The 16,666-nt window shown below is 44.5% G+C and overlaps 1 protein-coding gene across 4 annotated transcripts in view; it reads right to left on the bottom strand.

Annotated features, from left to right (window-relative positions):
• The window catches only part of grid2ipa (glutamate receptor, ionotropic, delta 2 (Grid2) interacting protein, a), a 35,960-nt gene that overhangs the window by 7,111 nt on the left and 12,183 nt on the right, over positions 1–16,666 (bottom strand). For 2 of the 4 annotated variants that reach the window (XM_089019087.1, XM_089019091.1), the window contains 10 exons: positions 9,379–9,654; positions 7,306–7,391; positions 7,151–7,220; positions 6,739–7,035; positions 6,317–6,468; positions 5,315–5,461; positions 4,760–4,866; positions 4,558–4,678; positions 3,091–3,422; positions 233–2,338 (listed from right to left, as the gene is read on the bottom strand). In XM_089019087.1, the coding sequence (XP_088875213.1) occupies positions 233–2,338; positions 3,091–3,422; positions 4,558–4,678; positions 4,760–4,866; positions 5,315–5,461; positions 6,317–6,468; positions 6,739–7,035; positions 7,151–7,220; positions 7,306–7,391; positions 9,379–9,654 (3,694 nt within the window). Of the gene's footprint in view, positions 1–232; positions 2,339–3,090; positions 3,423–4,557; positions 4,679–4,759; positions 4,867–5,314; positions 5,462–6,316; positions 6,469–6,738; positions 7,036–7,150; positions 7,221–7,305; positions 7,392–9,378; positions 9,655–15,836; positions 16,175–16,666 lie in introns of those variants that run through there. The other 2 variants (XM_089019089.1, XM_089019088.1) reach the window with 2 other exon arrangements.

The raw sequence follows: 16,666 nt of genomic DNA, 5'->3' as shown, positions 1-16,666 counted from the left end.
ATTTTTGTGTGTAATGAAAAAGCAACAACTCAGAACTATTAATGGAAGGAAGGTCCAGTGCCATAAAGGTCATCTGTTGGAATTTTATAGACCTGTTGCAATTAATAGGAAGTAAACTCCGAGATCCAAAGCACTGAGCCAATGCATATAAAAAAAGACGGCATACATTTTGAACTTAAATATCTAAAATGTAGCCTTAGCACCCTCCCCATCAAACTAGTCCAGCATTCACCTGGCCCCAGATGGTGCCTTCAGAGTTCTCCACCTGCTCCCACCGCAGCCTCTTGACACTCATGTGATGGGACTCCATTCTGGAGAGGGTGGGCCTGGGTAAAGGTGGAGGGGAACACGGAGGAGGCAGGGGCGGTGGCGGGGGTGGGTGAGGCCCCAGGTTCTCGGTGGGGTCAGATAGCGAGTGGGGGAGCGACTGGGGTTGAGCTTGGCTCTGAACCTGTTTGAGCTGAGACTGGCTTTGCAGCTGGTGCTGGGACTGCATCAGGTGGTGGGACGGTTGGGAATGAGGACGGGTGGTTTGAGGGGCTGACTGGGTTTGGCCATGCTGGGGGAGGGCCTGGAACGTCGAGAGTGTGGGCTGGAGTGGCTGGAATGTCGAAAGGAGTGGGTGGGACCTGTGATGTTGCTGCTGAGGATGGATGACTTGAATCTGGTGCTGGTAGTCCTGCGGGGGAGGTTGCGGGGTCATGTGGTGGATGTGGTGGATGTGAGGTGTGCTGGTGTGCTGATGAGTCTGCTGAATTGAATGGGGCCTCTGGGCGTGTGGCTTGATGGGCTGAGGCTGATGCGTTTGGTGGACCGTCTGGCCCTGAGGTGAGGCTTGGGTCTGTTTGTGGCTTTTAAAACTCCTTTGGCTCTGATGCGAAGGGCCTTCCCGGATCTTCTGAAAAGGTTGGGAGGAAGGCTCTTTCTGGACTTGATGGAGGAGCTCTGTGGAGGAGTGATGACGGGGCTTGGCTTGGTGCATCTGCTGGGACTGGTGGAGTAGCTCCATGGAGGAGTGGTGGGGTTGGGTTTGGTGTATCTGATGGGGCACCTCGTTGGACGTATGGTGGGGCTGCCCCCGGTGCATTTGGTGGACTTGATGGAGGAGTTCGGTGGAGGAGTGGTGAGGCTGCCTCTGCATCCTCTGGTGAGCTTGATGGAGGAATTCCGTCGAGGAGTGATGGATCTTGGGCTGATGGATTTGATGGAAGATTTCCGCAGACGAGTAGTGGCTGCTGGGTTGCTGCAACATCTCCGCTGGCACTGCTGGGTGGATCTGCGCTTGTTTCAACTGGTAGAGCATCTCGGCTGAGGAGTGGTGGGGCTGGGCCATGAGGTTTTGGTGGCTTTGAAAAATGCCTTCGGGATATTGCTGACTTGGGTTGGCCGTGGGGAGAGGAGGTGGGTGATGCGGAGGCGGTGCCGACCGGGACAGGCGTCGGTGGTGGTTCCTCTGGTACTGCGGCACTTGCCGCATTATAGAAAGAGGGTGGCGAAGGTGATGGTTGGCAGATTCTGGAGCAGGTAGTGGAGGTAAGGACTGGTGTAGTTCCTGGAGCGGTAATGGCGAGTGGACGTTGTGCTGGGTGGTCTGGACAGGCATTGATTGGTGGCTCTGGTAGATACGTTGCATCATTTGGTCCTCATAAGCTTTTTGCTCCTGGAAGGCTTGTTGCTCCTGAAATATTTGCTCCTCAAATGCTGTGAGCTCATCCAACGCCTTCTGATCCTCATAGGTTTGTCTCTCCTTAAAGATTTGCTCCTGGTAGGAATGACGCTCCTGGAAAGCTTGTTGTTTCTCAAAGGCCTTCAGCGCTTCATATGCTTGTTGCTCCTCGCACGACTGCTGCTCTTGATAGGCCTTTAGCTCTTGGAAGGCAGCCTGGACCTGCAGCTCTTCTTTAGAGGGTAACACTTTGTGCAAAGAGTGTCGTTTTGGTGGTGGGTTACTGCGGGGTGGGGGTGGGGGTGGTGGGCCAGATTTCCGGCGAATGGACACATAAGCTCTTGGCGAGTGTTCAGGAGTGTAACACTGCTGTTCTTGTTCCTGTTGTTGTGATGACGGTTTAGACAGCGCAGGTACAGCTGGAGGAGCCGGCGTGTCGTTGAACTGACCGGGCGGAGGCGGAGGTGGCGTCATGGGGGGAGGAGGGATGTGGTCAGAAGAGGAGGAATAGGTCAGGGAGGATGCATTATCGTCGCCGCTGCTGCTGTGGATGTCACTTGGACTGCTAAGCTCGGGCCCCACAAATCCGCCGTTTTCTTCTTCATCTATGGTCAAGTCTTCATCGTTATCTTCTTCCTCCTCATCATCTGGGAATGGAATCTGGACAACCTCCTGCCATTGAAAGGGGAGAAAATTGAAAATAAACTTCAGGATTGCTTGTATACTAATTGAAATGTGAAACTAAACAAGCCAGAGAATTGCTTATTTGCCTATTTCCAAAAATGCTATTGTGAGCGAGCCCTTGTGGTATTCCATTAATTTAATAAATTCCCCCACAATGTGTTTCTCTGCCCATTGCATGACCAGTTTAGGCCAGTTTTAAAGCAATGGCCCAAAAACAAATGGTGAGTCCTGAGGCATATTCGAGAACATAAAGCGCTGCCGCCAAGCATGAAATGACTTTTATTGCTTATAGAATAATGCCTGAGTGACATCCAGCACAAATTTACACACACGCTGGGTGACAAAAGGAAGAAACTAGCATAACCTGTGTTCTCTGCACTAAAACTAAATTAAAAAAATAAAACGAAATTTAAAACTTCAATACAATTAAATACAAATAATGAAAATAACACACAATAACATAAAAAATAACATTACATTTAAAAAGATAAATATAATTCAATAAAATTACATTAAAGTAAAAGAAAGTTAAGTCAAGGAAAGTTCAGTAAAATAAAATAATGAACTGAACCACTGTTAATTGTTCCACAGTCACCCACAAAAGAAAAATCTGCAAGATTTTAATGATTCAATACAATACGGGTTGACCCCTCCCACATGCTTAAAATGCATCTAGACTTAAAAATGAATGAAACAAGATCACTTCAGACTATGGCTGGAGGAACGCTGGATAGAAATACCTCTTCATAGTCATTTTCAGGAGTGAGAAAGTCATCAACGATTGACACTTGTTGGCCCAGCTGCTCACTAAGTGCGTCCAGAAAGTGGTCGGTGTCTTCAGACCGTGGTGGCTTTGAGAATGTATAGCGCCGTTTGCTGCTTCGGTGCGGCGGCGGACTCGAAGGCAAGTCAATGAGCTCCGGCGGCGAGGGCGGTGGGCTGTCCAGGCTAACGTAGGGATTGGACTCCCCGCTGTTCTGGCTCGTCGGGCCTGAGGGGTAGAATTGGGAAGCGGGGGGGCTCGGAAGAGGCTCTTGCCAGAGAATCGCAGACGGGGGGGCTTTACGACTACCTACGGCAAGGAGGACATACATGTGTTATGCCTGACCCTAAAGATTGCACACATTAAAATACATCTTAGAGAAAGTGAGCATGAGCAAACATAATTGACGGAAAGAGACCTTGCCATGTTTCCCATGTATTGTATGGATCATGAAATCCATGTTGGATTGAATAGATTTGCCTTTATTTGTCTCGCAGTGGAGAAATTTACATTTCACAGCAATAAAGTGATGATGGTAAGAAAAAAGGAAGAAGTGGAAAAACAAAATACAGGACCTGCTATAAAGGCAGCCACTCACAACAACAAAAACTGAATAACAAATAATGTGACACTTTCTACACCCTCTTTGTTGTATGAAGCAGTTCTAGATGAAAGAGGATCAAAGTGTCCTTTTTAACCAGTTGACCAGGGACGTCATGGTGAAATGTGCATGTCTGCTACAAGCTAAATGTTGAAAGCAAACACGAAGCTGTAGCATCCATTGAAGAAAGAGATTGTCTCACATCTCCTGTCCCACATAAATCCGCTTCAATTCCAAGCCACGACAGTTCCACATACGCATAACTGCACTGTGCTGACGCTCCTTTCTTCTCATCGCGGACTGCTTGAGGATTTTTTTGCATTGATGCAATGTAGCAATTTTTCGTCATTGCGTCGAGTCACTCCATTTGATGCCATCTTGAGAAAGACGACAAACATGCAGATGGCTGTGGCATATGCTAACGCATTTACTGCCAGACGTGAAAAAATATGTGCATTCCAGTGCAAGGGTTTTTGTCATTTTCATTCAAATTCCAGAACCCACAGAATATTGAGTTTTTGGACTACATAAACATTCAATGCAACGTAAAAGAGTTAATTCCTAAGTTATATGGGTCTGGAGTATTACGATGTGCAAGTGGGGGCGGCTGTACTAATAATAATCATCATCATAATCATCATGATAATACAAAAGGCAAATGCTGCCCCCTCGTGGAAGGGAAAAAATTGCCAGTGGTATGACCAGCGCTTCATCGGCACCCCCCTGTAAGAAAAACCAAAACACGAACAAATTCGGGAATGGAGCTCCACGTCATATTTTCAATTTCCGGATAAATTCAGGAATGGCAGTGAATGAGTTAAGTAACATGTGATGTAGGCGAACCTGTGCGGATGGGAGGCTCTCGATCCACCAAAGTTTCAAGGGTGGACGGAGGGCGAGTGTTCAGGGATTTGGATCTCTTGGCCGCATACATGTTCTCCAGTTCAGCGTACACAGCTGATAGCTTGCATGGGAGAAATGTCAAAGACATTCAATTGTCGCGCAAATAGTCATTTTACTCCAGACGAATCGGGCCGCCACGTACATTTGTGAGGTTGTTGGGAGTTTCTGGAAGAGAGGTTCCATCCCCTGACTGTCTTTCTCCTGGAGCCAACCTCATTCCTGCATCCTGTAGCGAGTCTGCACGGAAGCCTAAAATGATCCGGGCATTACAATGGGATAAACACAACAGTGCAATTAGTCTGACAACTGGGAAATATTTGTGTGTTATATAGTTGTTAAATGTGGCTTCTGCTAGGTATCCATAATGAGAACTGAGATTTGCTTACATCGCCGGGCCTATATTACATGCAAATATAGTTTGGGGAAGAAGACATTTAAATGAAAAAAAAATCTAAACCGGGAACAAGATTAAGTAGAGCTGCACAATTTGATATGCTATCTAATGAGATATTTATGTGGTGGAGACATTTTTATGGCCTCAACTACACCCCAGCAATTGCGAGAGTTTGCCCTAGTGTAATTGCCGAGTTAGAAAAAAAACAAATAATCATGGTTGCCTCGAATGAAAAATTCGCATTTCAAGACATGCTGGATGGTTACAATAAAAATGAAAATAAAAAAAAGTCAGAATCTGTACCCATGCTCAATTGTGTGCCAATGAGCAGGTCATCAGAGCTCCGCCCCCTCACACTGGTCCTGTACGCTGTGCCCGACACCCTCATGGAGCTGCTGCGGCGATGGGGCTCAGGGGCAACCTCTGATTCTGGAGGAGGAGGTGGTGTAACTGGAGAACACACACACACGCACGCACGCACACGCACGCACACGCACGCACACGCGCACACACACACACACACACACACACACACACACACAAATTCCTGTTTCAATGGGTTTGTGAGGTCCGGATAACTCCAGATAAGGAGTGAGGACCACCGTTGCTGCTAAATTTAGAGAACATCTCGTGTTCCGTTTGAAGACTAAATGTCAGCCCATTCCCCACTTCAACTTCTTGAAAAACAAAGAAATAAAAAGTTGACTTGAAACTGAAATAACAGCAGGAGTGAGGACTCTGAATGGCTACATTCAAAGTCCTCACCCCTGTATTGAATTTGGTTAAAATATCGTTTTACTTTTTGTGGTATGAACGTTTTCCTCTCATTAACCACGCACACACACACACGCACACACACACGCACACGCACACACACACACACGGTGAGTAAAAAGTGTGTGTATCCAAGTGAAATGAAAATACACACCGAAAAATCATTTTGTGAGGACCTCTCTGAAACTTGAACAGATGCATATCTAGACCCTCTAGAAGCCCTTAGAATGAAAAACTTGTGAGGACCAGCCAAAAGGTCCTCACTTGTCAAAAATGTCCTCACTACGTATGGTATAAAATGTGAGTGGTCCTCACAAGACTAGCCACACACACACACACACACACACACACACACACACACACGCACACACACACACACACACACACACACACACACACACGCAATGGTGGGGCTTTGGTAGTGATACACCTTTGAATAGCACCATCCAAATGGTGTGCAAGGTAAATAATTCAGCTCCCGTCGACCAATCAGAAGACAGAAAACACAAATCCATAAAGTTGTTCTCCCACCTGGCGCCTTGAATCCAAGAAAGCGCGAAATTTTGTTCTGGCAATGTGCTTGTTCTTCATACGTCAGCAACTGGTAAACAAATTGCCAGATGACCTGCTTGGCTGGCGTATCCAGCACCGGGAACACATCCACGATCAGTGTGTCAACATTCCTGTCACCATGGAAACATCATATCTTGAAATTAATTCCCCCACACACTCGTTCTTTTTCTTGACAGGTAGGTCACGCCCTCATAGCAACACCAGCTGAAAAAAGGCGCGTCACAACAACATCCGTGACACTTTGACGAAGGCGGAAGTAGACGCCGAAACATGTCAGGTATTTGAACACCTACAATACACTGTCTGTAAGAAAAGAATCTGTTTTAAATTAGATATCAAGTAGACAGGATGAACTTAATACAACTCTTTAATTTGCCCACCTATGCTGGAAGAAGTTCTCCAGAGCCTTGCAGATGGTGTACTTCTCCTGGATGGTCAGCAAGTGCTCCAGCTGCTGACCAAAGGTGCGTCCGCGGACTCGGATACTGGGTGGCAAGATCTCAGCCACCCACTGCAGGGAGGTGAGCACGGGTGAGCGAGCGCGCTCTGAGGCAATGACGCCACCGGCCGGGTCCTGCTCCGACATGGCGAACGAGGGCGGGCCGTCCTCCACGACCAGAGTGGGCATGGCACCGCTTCCCTGCAGCATGGACACCACCTTCTCGTGCGAAGAGGTCCTAAGGCCACACACATTATGGATAATGGCGGGTTAGCCTTAAAAGTGTCAGTGAATTACAACAGAAACCGACAACAAAAGCTTGTCCGCGCAGAAACGAATTTGATTGGATTGACCTCATATCAAGTCCGTTGAGAAACAGGATGCGGTCTCCTGGTTTTAACCCCGCCTTGTCTGCTGCGCTCCCTACACAGCAAAACAAGTCAAACCAAGAGGATGTTTGCTCACAAAAGCATCTGGAAACAAGCGTATGATTGGATGTCGGATTTACCGGGAATGACCGAGTCGATCCACACGGGAGCGTGACCCCTGAGAGTGAAACCAAAGCTCATGTTGCCTTTGCACACTCTCACCGTCCTAAAAAAAGAACAATAACTGAGATGCACCAACGGACATAACGTGGAAATTAGATGGTACCGCAGCATTGCGGGGAGGCACAGTTTTGAATGACACTAAATTACAACGTACTACAGTATTGGATCTTGTACAGGTCACTTGTACCTAATATAGCAAGGGTGTCAAAGTCATTTTTTTGCGGCGGGCCACATTGTAGTTACGATTTCCTCTCGAGGGCCGTAATGAATTTGGGGAAGCCATTAAAATGTTTCATCCCGTCCACATATTACATTCAGAGCGCACAACTAATTGATGAATTACTAGTTTTCTAATTGAAGTAAAAAAAGACTGTTATTGTGGTTTATATGGGACAATTTGACATTTAGGTTCGGGCTTTAGCAAGCATCGTAGAGCTTGACATACTTGATTTGCATTCGCGGGCCGAATAAAATGATGTGGCAGGCCAGATTTGGCCCCCGGGCCTTGACTTTGACACCGGTGTAATAAAGTGCCTCACCTGTCATCATGGAAATATGAAACGACAAAATAAATTAAACGGTTATATTTATTTAGTGATTTGTACTTTAACATTCTTTTCCATTTAACTTCACCATTTTTGGATTTTTTTTTAATCGCTGAATTTTCACATTTATCGTTCAAATACTAAGTAGAGACGAGCGGTGAGGCACCAGCCGGCTAAGCCTCACCATGGATTGCGCAATCACTATGCTAACTGTGCTGGCTTGCTCTGCAGTGAGACCGCATTGCTGTCCCTCTGCATATCGCTATTAAAGTGTTCAAAAGCTTTTAGTATATGAAGTAAATTTCTACCATTTAGCTGGTGTATATAATGTACAGTCACTGTACATTATAAATACTGTACTACAGTGTTTGTTTTATTTTTATCAAAACTGTGTGCATAGGTGAGGCACACAGTACTCCTGCCTCATGACAGGGGGCGCTGGTGATTAGATTCTTCTAGCGACTCCTCGGCTGCAGAATAATATAATTAGTGACAGCAAGCAAGCCATAGTAAACAGTTAGCAAGTTAAGTGCAAACATCCAGTAATTTTTTCATGTTGCTTGGCCTAATTTTGAGAATGGTGGATTATATATCTAAATTGAAAGAATCTTCTAAACTGGACTTTCATTCGAAGCAGGAGATGATAATTAAAGGAAGACCAACACCGGACTGTGTAGCTCACAAACGGTGAGGGATGAATGTAAATCTCCTGGACAGCTTCTCAGCTTTTTGGCCAAGAAGGATCTCATTGAAACTATTCCCGAAGCGACAAAGTTGCTCCAGCTCGTGCTCACTGTTCCAGCTACTACAGCTTCAGTGGAGCGGTCATTCTCAGCACAAAAGACTGAAAACATACAGTCGGAACAGGACTGATCAAGGACAACTTTCATCACTGGCAGTGATCTCCATTGAGACAGAGAGACTTGGACTTCATTTATAAGTAAAGGTAACACGATAATAATGTTTTCTTTAAAGCCTTTTTTCTATGCTACAGTTTGTATCGAGTATATAAAGAATGCTGACATGACATTTTAAACAAAACATGTTAACTGATGCCAATCAAATGGTGAATAAGCTACTCTGTGGAGTTCATATGTTTGTAAATCTGACTGTGATGACGTCAGTGCCTCACCAGCCCTGAACCTCACCGCACGTCACTGCTTCACATATAAGGTGCACCTGTGTATAAGGCACAGAGTCATCTGTTGAAAAAAAAATCAAAGCTTTTGGCAGAAAATACGGTATGTTTTGAAAGGAAATTATTAAAAGTCGAACAGTGGGTTGGGAGATGAAAAATTGATATTCTAAACAAAGCACAACATTCAAAACATCATCAGACTTTCAAACCATACTGAAAAAAGTATGTGAGAAGACATGAATATGATTTTCCCTCTTTTGAATGAATCAAAACAAGAAAACATGCATAAGCCAAGACTGTAATCAAGAGTAGTGATGAAATCATGTCTGTTTATTTACAACACTGACCTGCAGTTGGTTGCAGAGGTACTGGAGTGTCCAGCTATGAGAGACGTGGTCTTACGCATCCCGCGGGACGGTGGAGCGCAGCTTTCTTCCGCGTGTGTACGTGGCACAGAACTGGCGCGCGTGGAGACCACCAGGTGTTCGGGATGATCTTCGCTACGGCTGCGGCGCAAGTGGCTCCGGGTGGGGTCACTGAAGCTGCGCCCCTTGAGACGGCTCATTATGCTCTGGGAAACCACCTCGTCGAAACGCTCCCGATGCTTCTTGGGAATGAAGATCCTGGCCAACATTGTAGAGCACGGGTGTCAAAGTCACGCAATGGGGACTAAATCACGCCCGCCACATCATTTCATTCGGCCCACAAAAGGATATCAAGCATGTCAAGTGCCATGATACTTGCTACGTATGAACCAAAATGTCAAATTGTCATATGTAAACCACAATAACAGTCATTATTCTTGACTTCGGATTTGAAAACTAATCATTAATTTGCTGTGCGTTCTGTATGTGATGTGTGGAAGGGATGAAGCATTCGAATGGCTTCGCCAAATTCATAACGGCCCCCGAGAGGAAACCGTACTTCTATGTGAGTGCTTCCATTCGAAACAGAGGACTCCGGTTCTTTATACTGATGGTTAATTCTTTAATGTGATTTCACTTGCATGATGAATCACCAACGACACCACCCCCGTAGAACACTTTGCTCTTTTTTTGTCCGAAATAGAAGTTTTGGTCTTTGTCCTTTTTATCTTTTCCTTGCTAAACAGTCTAGCAATAAAGAATGTCCATTCTCGCCGTCTTCTCATTAAAATGAAACTTAAATAACGAAGCGCGGAATGTAAAGCCTGTACCGGAAGTGACAAAAACGTAATGTCAAGAAAATAAAGCACAGCCATCTGCTAGTCAACTATAGCAGTCAAAAACAAATGTATCAGCTGCATTTACAATGTGGCCTGGGGCAAATTATGAGTTTGACACCCTTGTTGTAGAGGTTATGCGGAAGGAAACTCTTAAGGTGAACGTTTCACTTGTAAACGTTGGCTTAAATAACACTAACGGATAAAGACAAACTTTAAGAATGTCTTTTTTCCCTCAATGAAATGGTTCAAAAATGTCTTCTCGGAAAGCAGAAAAGGGAAGTTTTTGGTTCATGCATTCCTTGTCTGGAATGTCTCTTGTTTGAACACAAAACAAAAAAAAACTTCTGGTGCCTTTCCCCCCAAAAAAGTATAAAAAGACACCCCAAGGCACAGGGCAATACCATGAAAGACTCCACTCACAACAATTTCCAGTCGCTACTTTTTATATTACTGCGCGTTCAGAGCCATCACGAGGAGCATGACAGAGCTCTAGCTTAGAATCTAGCGCTGCATGAAAAAAAGAATAGCAGCTCATTCCTATTTGTCTCTTCAACAAAAGCTAAACAAGCCTGACATACACTGTGGTACGTATGATGCCAATTAGCAACAAGAGCAGAATAATTGACCTAGAAATGCGGCAAATTTCACAGACAATAAAAAGTCAGTCAACGCAACTTCTCTACGACCAAACAGATTCACACATACAAATTATCCATACAAAGTAATTTGGCCCTTGGTTATTTTGTTTATGTCCCATATCCCTTTCTCCCCATCATCATCAGCGTCTTTTGTCCTCTCTCCCATAGCGTAGCCTTCATGCAAAGTCTTTGCATGTTCTAAAACGACCCACTTCGGCAGAGCCTCCACAGACTCGGGTACGATCAAACACAACACTGCTGAAAAACAAGGCGCGGTGGCGCACTTTTGGTTTTCAAAGATACTCCAGCTTTGTACGTTCGGAGGAAGCGAGAAGGGAAGACATGTCTCTAATTGGTGTGGGGAGTTGATTTTTTTCAGCCTGCGGGAGTATTAGCTGACGGGATGGAGTTGAAAGAGGTAAACTGGATTTTTATACTCACACAAAAAAGTATACATTTTAAAAAATGCTCTGATACAATGACATTGATACTACAATGTTTTTGGGTGCTGAGACTTGTTACATGTTCAATAAATTTTGATTTTCTACTTTTGAACATTATTTGGTTACAACTGCAATACGTAAAGGGGGAGAGAGCGAGAAAGAAAGAGAGAGAGACAGCGAGAGAGACAGAGAGAGACAGCGAGAGAGAGAGAGATAATCTCACATAGGAGAAATGTGAGAGCAGAGGTCTGGCACCGCCACCTCTGGACAGTCGCGATATATCTATAGGGCCATAGCTTCCAGCAAATTTTAGTTCACTGACGAAGCCTCTTGGATGAGAAGCGAAACGTCCGACACCTTCAAAGAAGTACAGTACAGATGACTGCTGAAGAAACCTTTTCATCGATTGGAGAAATACACAGCAGCAAAGTTATGAACAGACGAGAGAAGGAAATGAATAAGTAGAAAAACAAAAGTTTGGTCCTCCGGGCAGGGGCTCAGAGTCACATAGCTTCTCCTCCACATAGAGAGGAGCCAGATGAGGTGGCTCGGGCATCTGATTTGGATGCCTCCTAGATGCCTCCGTGGTGAGGGGTTCCGGGAATGCCCCACTGGCAGAAGACCCCAGGCACGACCCAGGACATGTCGTTGAACAGACTATGTCACCCAGCTGGCCTGGGAACGCCTCGGCATCCGCCAGGACGAGCTGGAAGAAGTGGCTGGGGAGAGGGAATTCTGGACATCACTACTGAAGCTGCTGCCCCCGCGACCCGATGATAATAATAATAATAATAATAATAATAATAATAATAATAATAATAATAATAATAAATTTTATTTCAACTGCCTTTCAAAGCTCTCAAGGACACTTCAAAGTCACAGACAAGCATAGATACAATAATAAATAAAATACAATTATAAATAGAATACAATAAATAAAATACAATTATAAATAGAAACAAGAGATAGAAAACACAGAAAATGGAATTTTAAATAGGTGGGTTTTAATGATGCCAATTGGCGACGAGAGCAGAAAAAGTGGCAGAAGTTGGATGACAAATAAATAAGTAAATAAATAAGCAAGTATCTGTACCTGAAAATACTCAAATATAAGTACTCAGTCGAAGATTTTTGTATCTGAAACGCAGTGGTGGGCCGTCAGAGCCAGCAAAGCCTTCTCTGCGGGCCTAACAATCAGACATCATTATCATAATTATAATAAAAGTCAATTTCATTAAAAAGTATTGTTTCTATATATATATATACTAATATATAATTATTTTACATACTGTTTTCTTGATGTTATATTATATCCATTTGGTTATGCTCCTTTCAGTGTTGTAGTTTTAGGTCAGTTTTTAATCCAATCAGAATTCAGCTAGCTTGTGTCGCCAGGCTGTATGAAATCTGACCGACGCTTTCAGAATCAACAGTGAGGGCGTCTGTGCGCTGTACATGAACGGGCACATGTAGTTGAGATAGCCAATCAGATCACGAGTTGGCACAGTAAGGCCAGCTAGAGGGCCTCGCGTTGAACATGACATGTACGCGTCCTGTGATTGGATACTCACTTTACCTCAGCTCTCAGCGGATGCAGTGCTATGCAAATAAACCAAGCTACAACAGATCAGACCCGGAAACTTTAGCAGAAAAACCAAGTATATCTACTCGCTTTTTTAACCCACAATGGCTGAAGGAGAGGACAACTCGCTGTCGCATGTAGGTAGGCCTATTCTCAAGAACAAATGAAAAAGATTTGTTTACTTTTATTTTCAACAAATAGTTCATTTTGTGAACGTCTTGTTTTTCTTATATTAAACTGACATTTTGTAATTTAGCGTAAAATCTTGTTAAAGATTGCATATTCTTGGTGGACTTAATAGAACTTTGTGGACAAATGATTTTAAATTTCCTTTTATTTTTAAGTGTTTGCAGTAGCCTGTGTTGTAGACGATTAAGGTGATGCCACGCCCCGTACTGCGTGCGTGTGCTTTTGAAAATGATATCTACAGCCGTTGTGTCATAAATTACGGTATTACGAGGGATATTTGTTCAAGTCGGACTAAGCAGGACTTCACTGAAGGCCTAGGTGTGAAATGCACGGACCGCCACTGCTGAAACGTATGCCACGCAACTCATTCGGGATGAGCATTAGCCACAATGATAAACCCATGTGATGTAATGTAGTTAGTAGGGTTGCAGTAAACACAACTTGTATGATGGTGTTTGTTCAGCATATCGCTCAAGCTGTTCATCCAAATGCTCAGGTTCCAAAAATAATCAATAGAAATTATACAAGTCACTGTAATTGTGCAGGAGACCAAGAGGAAGATCAAAGAGGAGGTTTATGGATGTTGTCAAAGAGGACATGAAGGTAGCTGGTGTGAGAGAAGAGGAAATAAAAAAACGGGTTAGATGGATGACACTGATTCGCTGTGGCGACGCCTGAAGGGAAAAGCTGAAAGAAAAAGAAGAAGTAATTGTGAAAAACGCCGCCCCCTAATTCATTGCAGGCTTATCTGCAATATTATCAAGTCTCAAATAATGGGGAAAATTACAATGTCCGCTTTTATTTTATGAGATGGGATAAAGCGGTCTGGAAAATGGATGGATGGTATTGATCCGATATACTTTTTATGGAGCATACAGACTGTAGTGGGGCAGGCTTCATCTGGGGAAAGAAAGAAAAAACTTCCAGGCAAGTAATTCATTAATATCCTAAATGTTCGTAAACGTTGCTGACATACATTCGGCGAAAGAACCGAGTCTGCGGAGAGAGTAGAAAAAAAATGTGGAGTGGGAGCTCTTTCTGGGCCAGGTCATGGAACACGGAAGCAACAGGGACACGCTTGCGCTTCCCGCTTGATGTAGGCCACACAACTTTTGACAATGACCATGCGTCACTGGCAAAACGCAACAGAATGAGGGTGACTATTGTCTACTGACAGCAAAACGCGATTTGATGGGATTAGTCCTTGTTGTGACATTCGGAAGACAAAAGTTTGCTTGTTGAAGTTGCATTCGGGACAACCAAATTGGAAGCAGGGCAGGAGGAGCCTATAATTAGGACTGATAAGCTCCATCAAGAACAAGGATGACAATTCCCAGTAGATGAATGCAGTGTGATGGGCAAAAAAAAAAAAAAAAAAAATACAAAATGACGGTCAAGATTGAGAGAGACTTTCAAGAATCAATCCCGCGTTCTTCCATCGCGATTTGGTTTGGAGCCACCAGAAAAATGGACAAAATCAGACTTCAACGTACAGTTCGGACAGCGGAACAAAATGATTGGCACTGCCCTAGCCACTCTCAAGGATTTGATCAAGAATCGAGACAGGGGCACAAATAAATCCTACTGGACCCTCGGTACCCTGCCCACCACCTTTTCCAGCTACTCCCTCAGACACGCGCTACAAATTCATGCGCACTAAATCCAGCAGACACTTAAACAGCTTCTTCCCTCCAGCCATTCACTCTCTAAACAGGAACCCAAATCTAACTGTATAGTGGCTCTTCACCATCCCATTTTAGTCATTGTAGATCCAGCTTTGTACTCACTTGAACCACTGTCACTGAGCGATATCACCACCAGCACCACAAACTTTGAGGAGCTCAAAGACATCTGCATAATTGCACACTTGTACTACCAATAGAGCGACTGACATTGACTCATTCGCTGCCATTCCCGAATTTATTCGGCAATTGAAAATATGACGGGGAGCGCCATTCCTGAATTTGTTCCAGTTTTGATTTTTCTTGCGGGGGCTGCCGATAAAGCGCTGTTGAGATCTCTAGCAATGTTTTTTCCCTTCCACAAGGATCGGCATTTTCCTGCAATTTGAGTGAAAATGACCAAAACCCTGGCACTGGAGTGGACACATTTTTGCACATCGTGTAGCAGTGAATGAGTTAAAATTATTCAATAACTTTCTGAACCAACTGTTATCGTCTGCCGCGTTTTCCCCACCTACATTTTAACACAACAAATCCGGCCCCTTTTGCAAAACGTTTGGATACCCCTGGTTTAACTAAATTGCTAACGTGGGAAAAAAGTGAATTAACAAAGCATTTTTTCACAAATAACGATTGCTGTGATTAATTTGGCAAGCAGTTCAGGATCTGGCCTGAACTCATCTAGGATGGGATCATGCACAAGTATCCCTAAGTGAGGATAAGCACGTAAAAATTTGATATGTTTGTGATGCTGCGTCAAATCACCTGCTTTTGGTGCCTAAAAAGAGATGAAGTGGGTGGATTTAAGACTGATTCCTCGTCTTATAATTACGACAAAAGTGCAGAGAATATGAAAGCAAGCAACCTGAATAGCTGATAAATAACAACACATCTTGATATCCACTGCGAGTGTTGACGCTCTTGTCGTGTTTCCATGCTGACAAGTGAAGTGGCGCAAACCCGAGGGGAAAGGCAGTTCTTGTTGCCTCAGCATCTCCTCACACAAGTCAGCACAAAGAAACATGCAAAAAAAGTGCTGCCATCAAAGCGAAAAAAAAAGAACATACCGAAAATGTCTGGCAAGGCTGCGTTCTCTTCCCATGGCTCTTTTGGGCTTTGAGGAAGCGGTGCTTCCTCAAATGCTTCCTCCCCTCAAGACCGGTGAATCCTCCATCGAGCGGGAGCAGGCAAAATCTCCCGGACAAGAAGCTAAGCAGGAGAAACAACGCATCCCGCCTCTCAAAAGTGCTCGCTGCAGGTTGGGGAAGATGCCAGAAGAATGACGGGGGAGAACTCACTCACACACACACGTGGAAGTCACGCTTAAAGGACTGGCTCATCTATCATTCAACGGCAACAAGAGAAAAAGTGACAAGCGTCTCTTCCGCCGGGAGATAAATGAGGACGGAGAAGTGACAAGAAATGAGGAGGGCCCAGCGGACCGCTGAAGATTGCGCGCGCGTGTGTGTGTGTGTGTGTGTGTGTGTGTGTGTGTGTGTGTGTGTGTGTGTGTGTGTGTGTGTGTGTGTGTGTGTGTGTGTGTGTGTGTGTGTGTGTGTGTGTGTGTGTGTGTGTGTGTGTGTGTGTGTGTGTGTGTGTAAAGCCCGATAAGGCATTCACTGAAACCCCAGACAATAAATGACACAGGGAAATACTTAAAGGACAACCGACGTCTCCGGACAAATTGTGTCCCAAATTGTGTCCATAATTTGTAAAATGGCTTCAAATGACTTCTACTGAGTGTATTTTACAAAGATTCCACCGCATATAGCTATATTTTACGTTTTAAGACTCGTGCTGAATATTCCGGAAGTCTTGTTTTTGAGTTGGTGACGAGTCCGTATGTGACGTCACTGAAGGAACACCCCTGACCGAAAAAAAAGGACACATTGTAGCA

The sequence above is a fragment of the Hippocampus bargibanti genome, linkage group LG17 (genome assembly GCF_051943395.1).
Source record: "Hippocampus bargibanti isolate YZ-2025 linkage group LG17, ASM5194339v1, whole genome shotgun sequence".
NCBI lineage: Eukaryota > Metazoa > Chordata > Actinopteri > Syngnathiformes > Syngnathidae > Hippocampus > Hippocampus bargibanti.
This window is presented reverse-complemented; position numbering and strand designations above follow the sequence as displayed.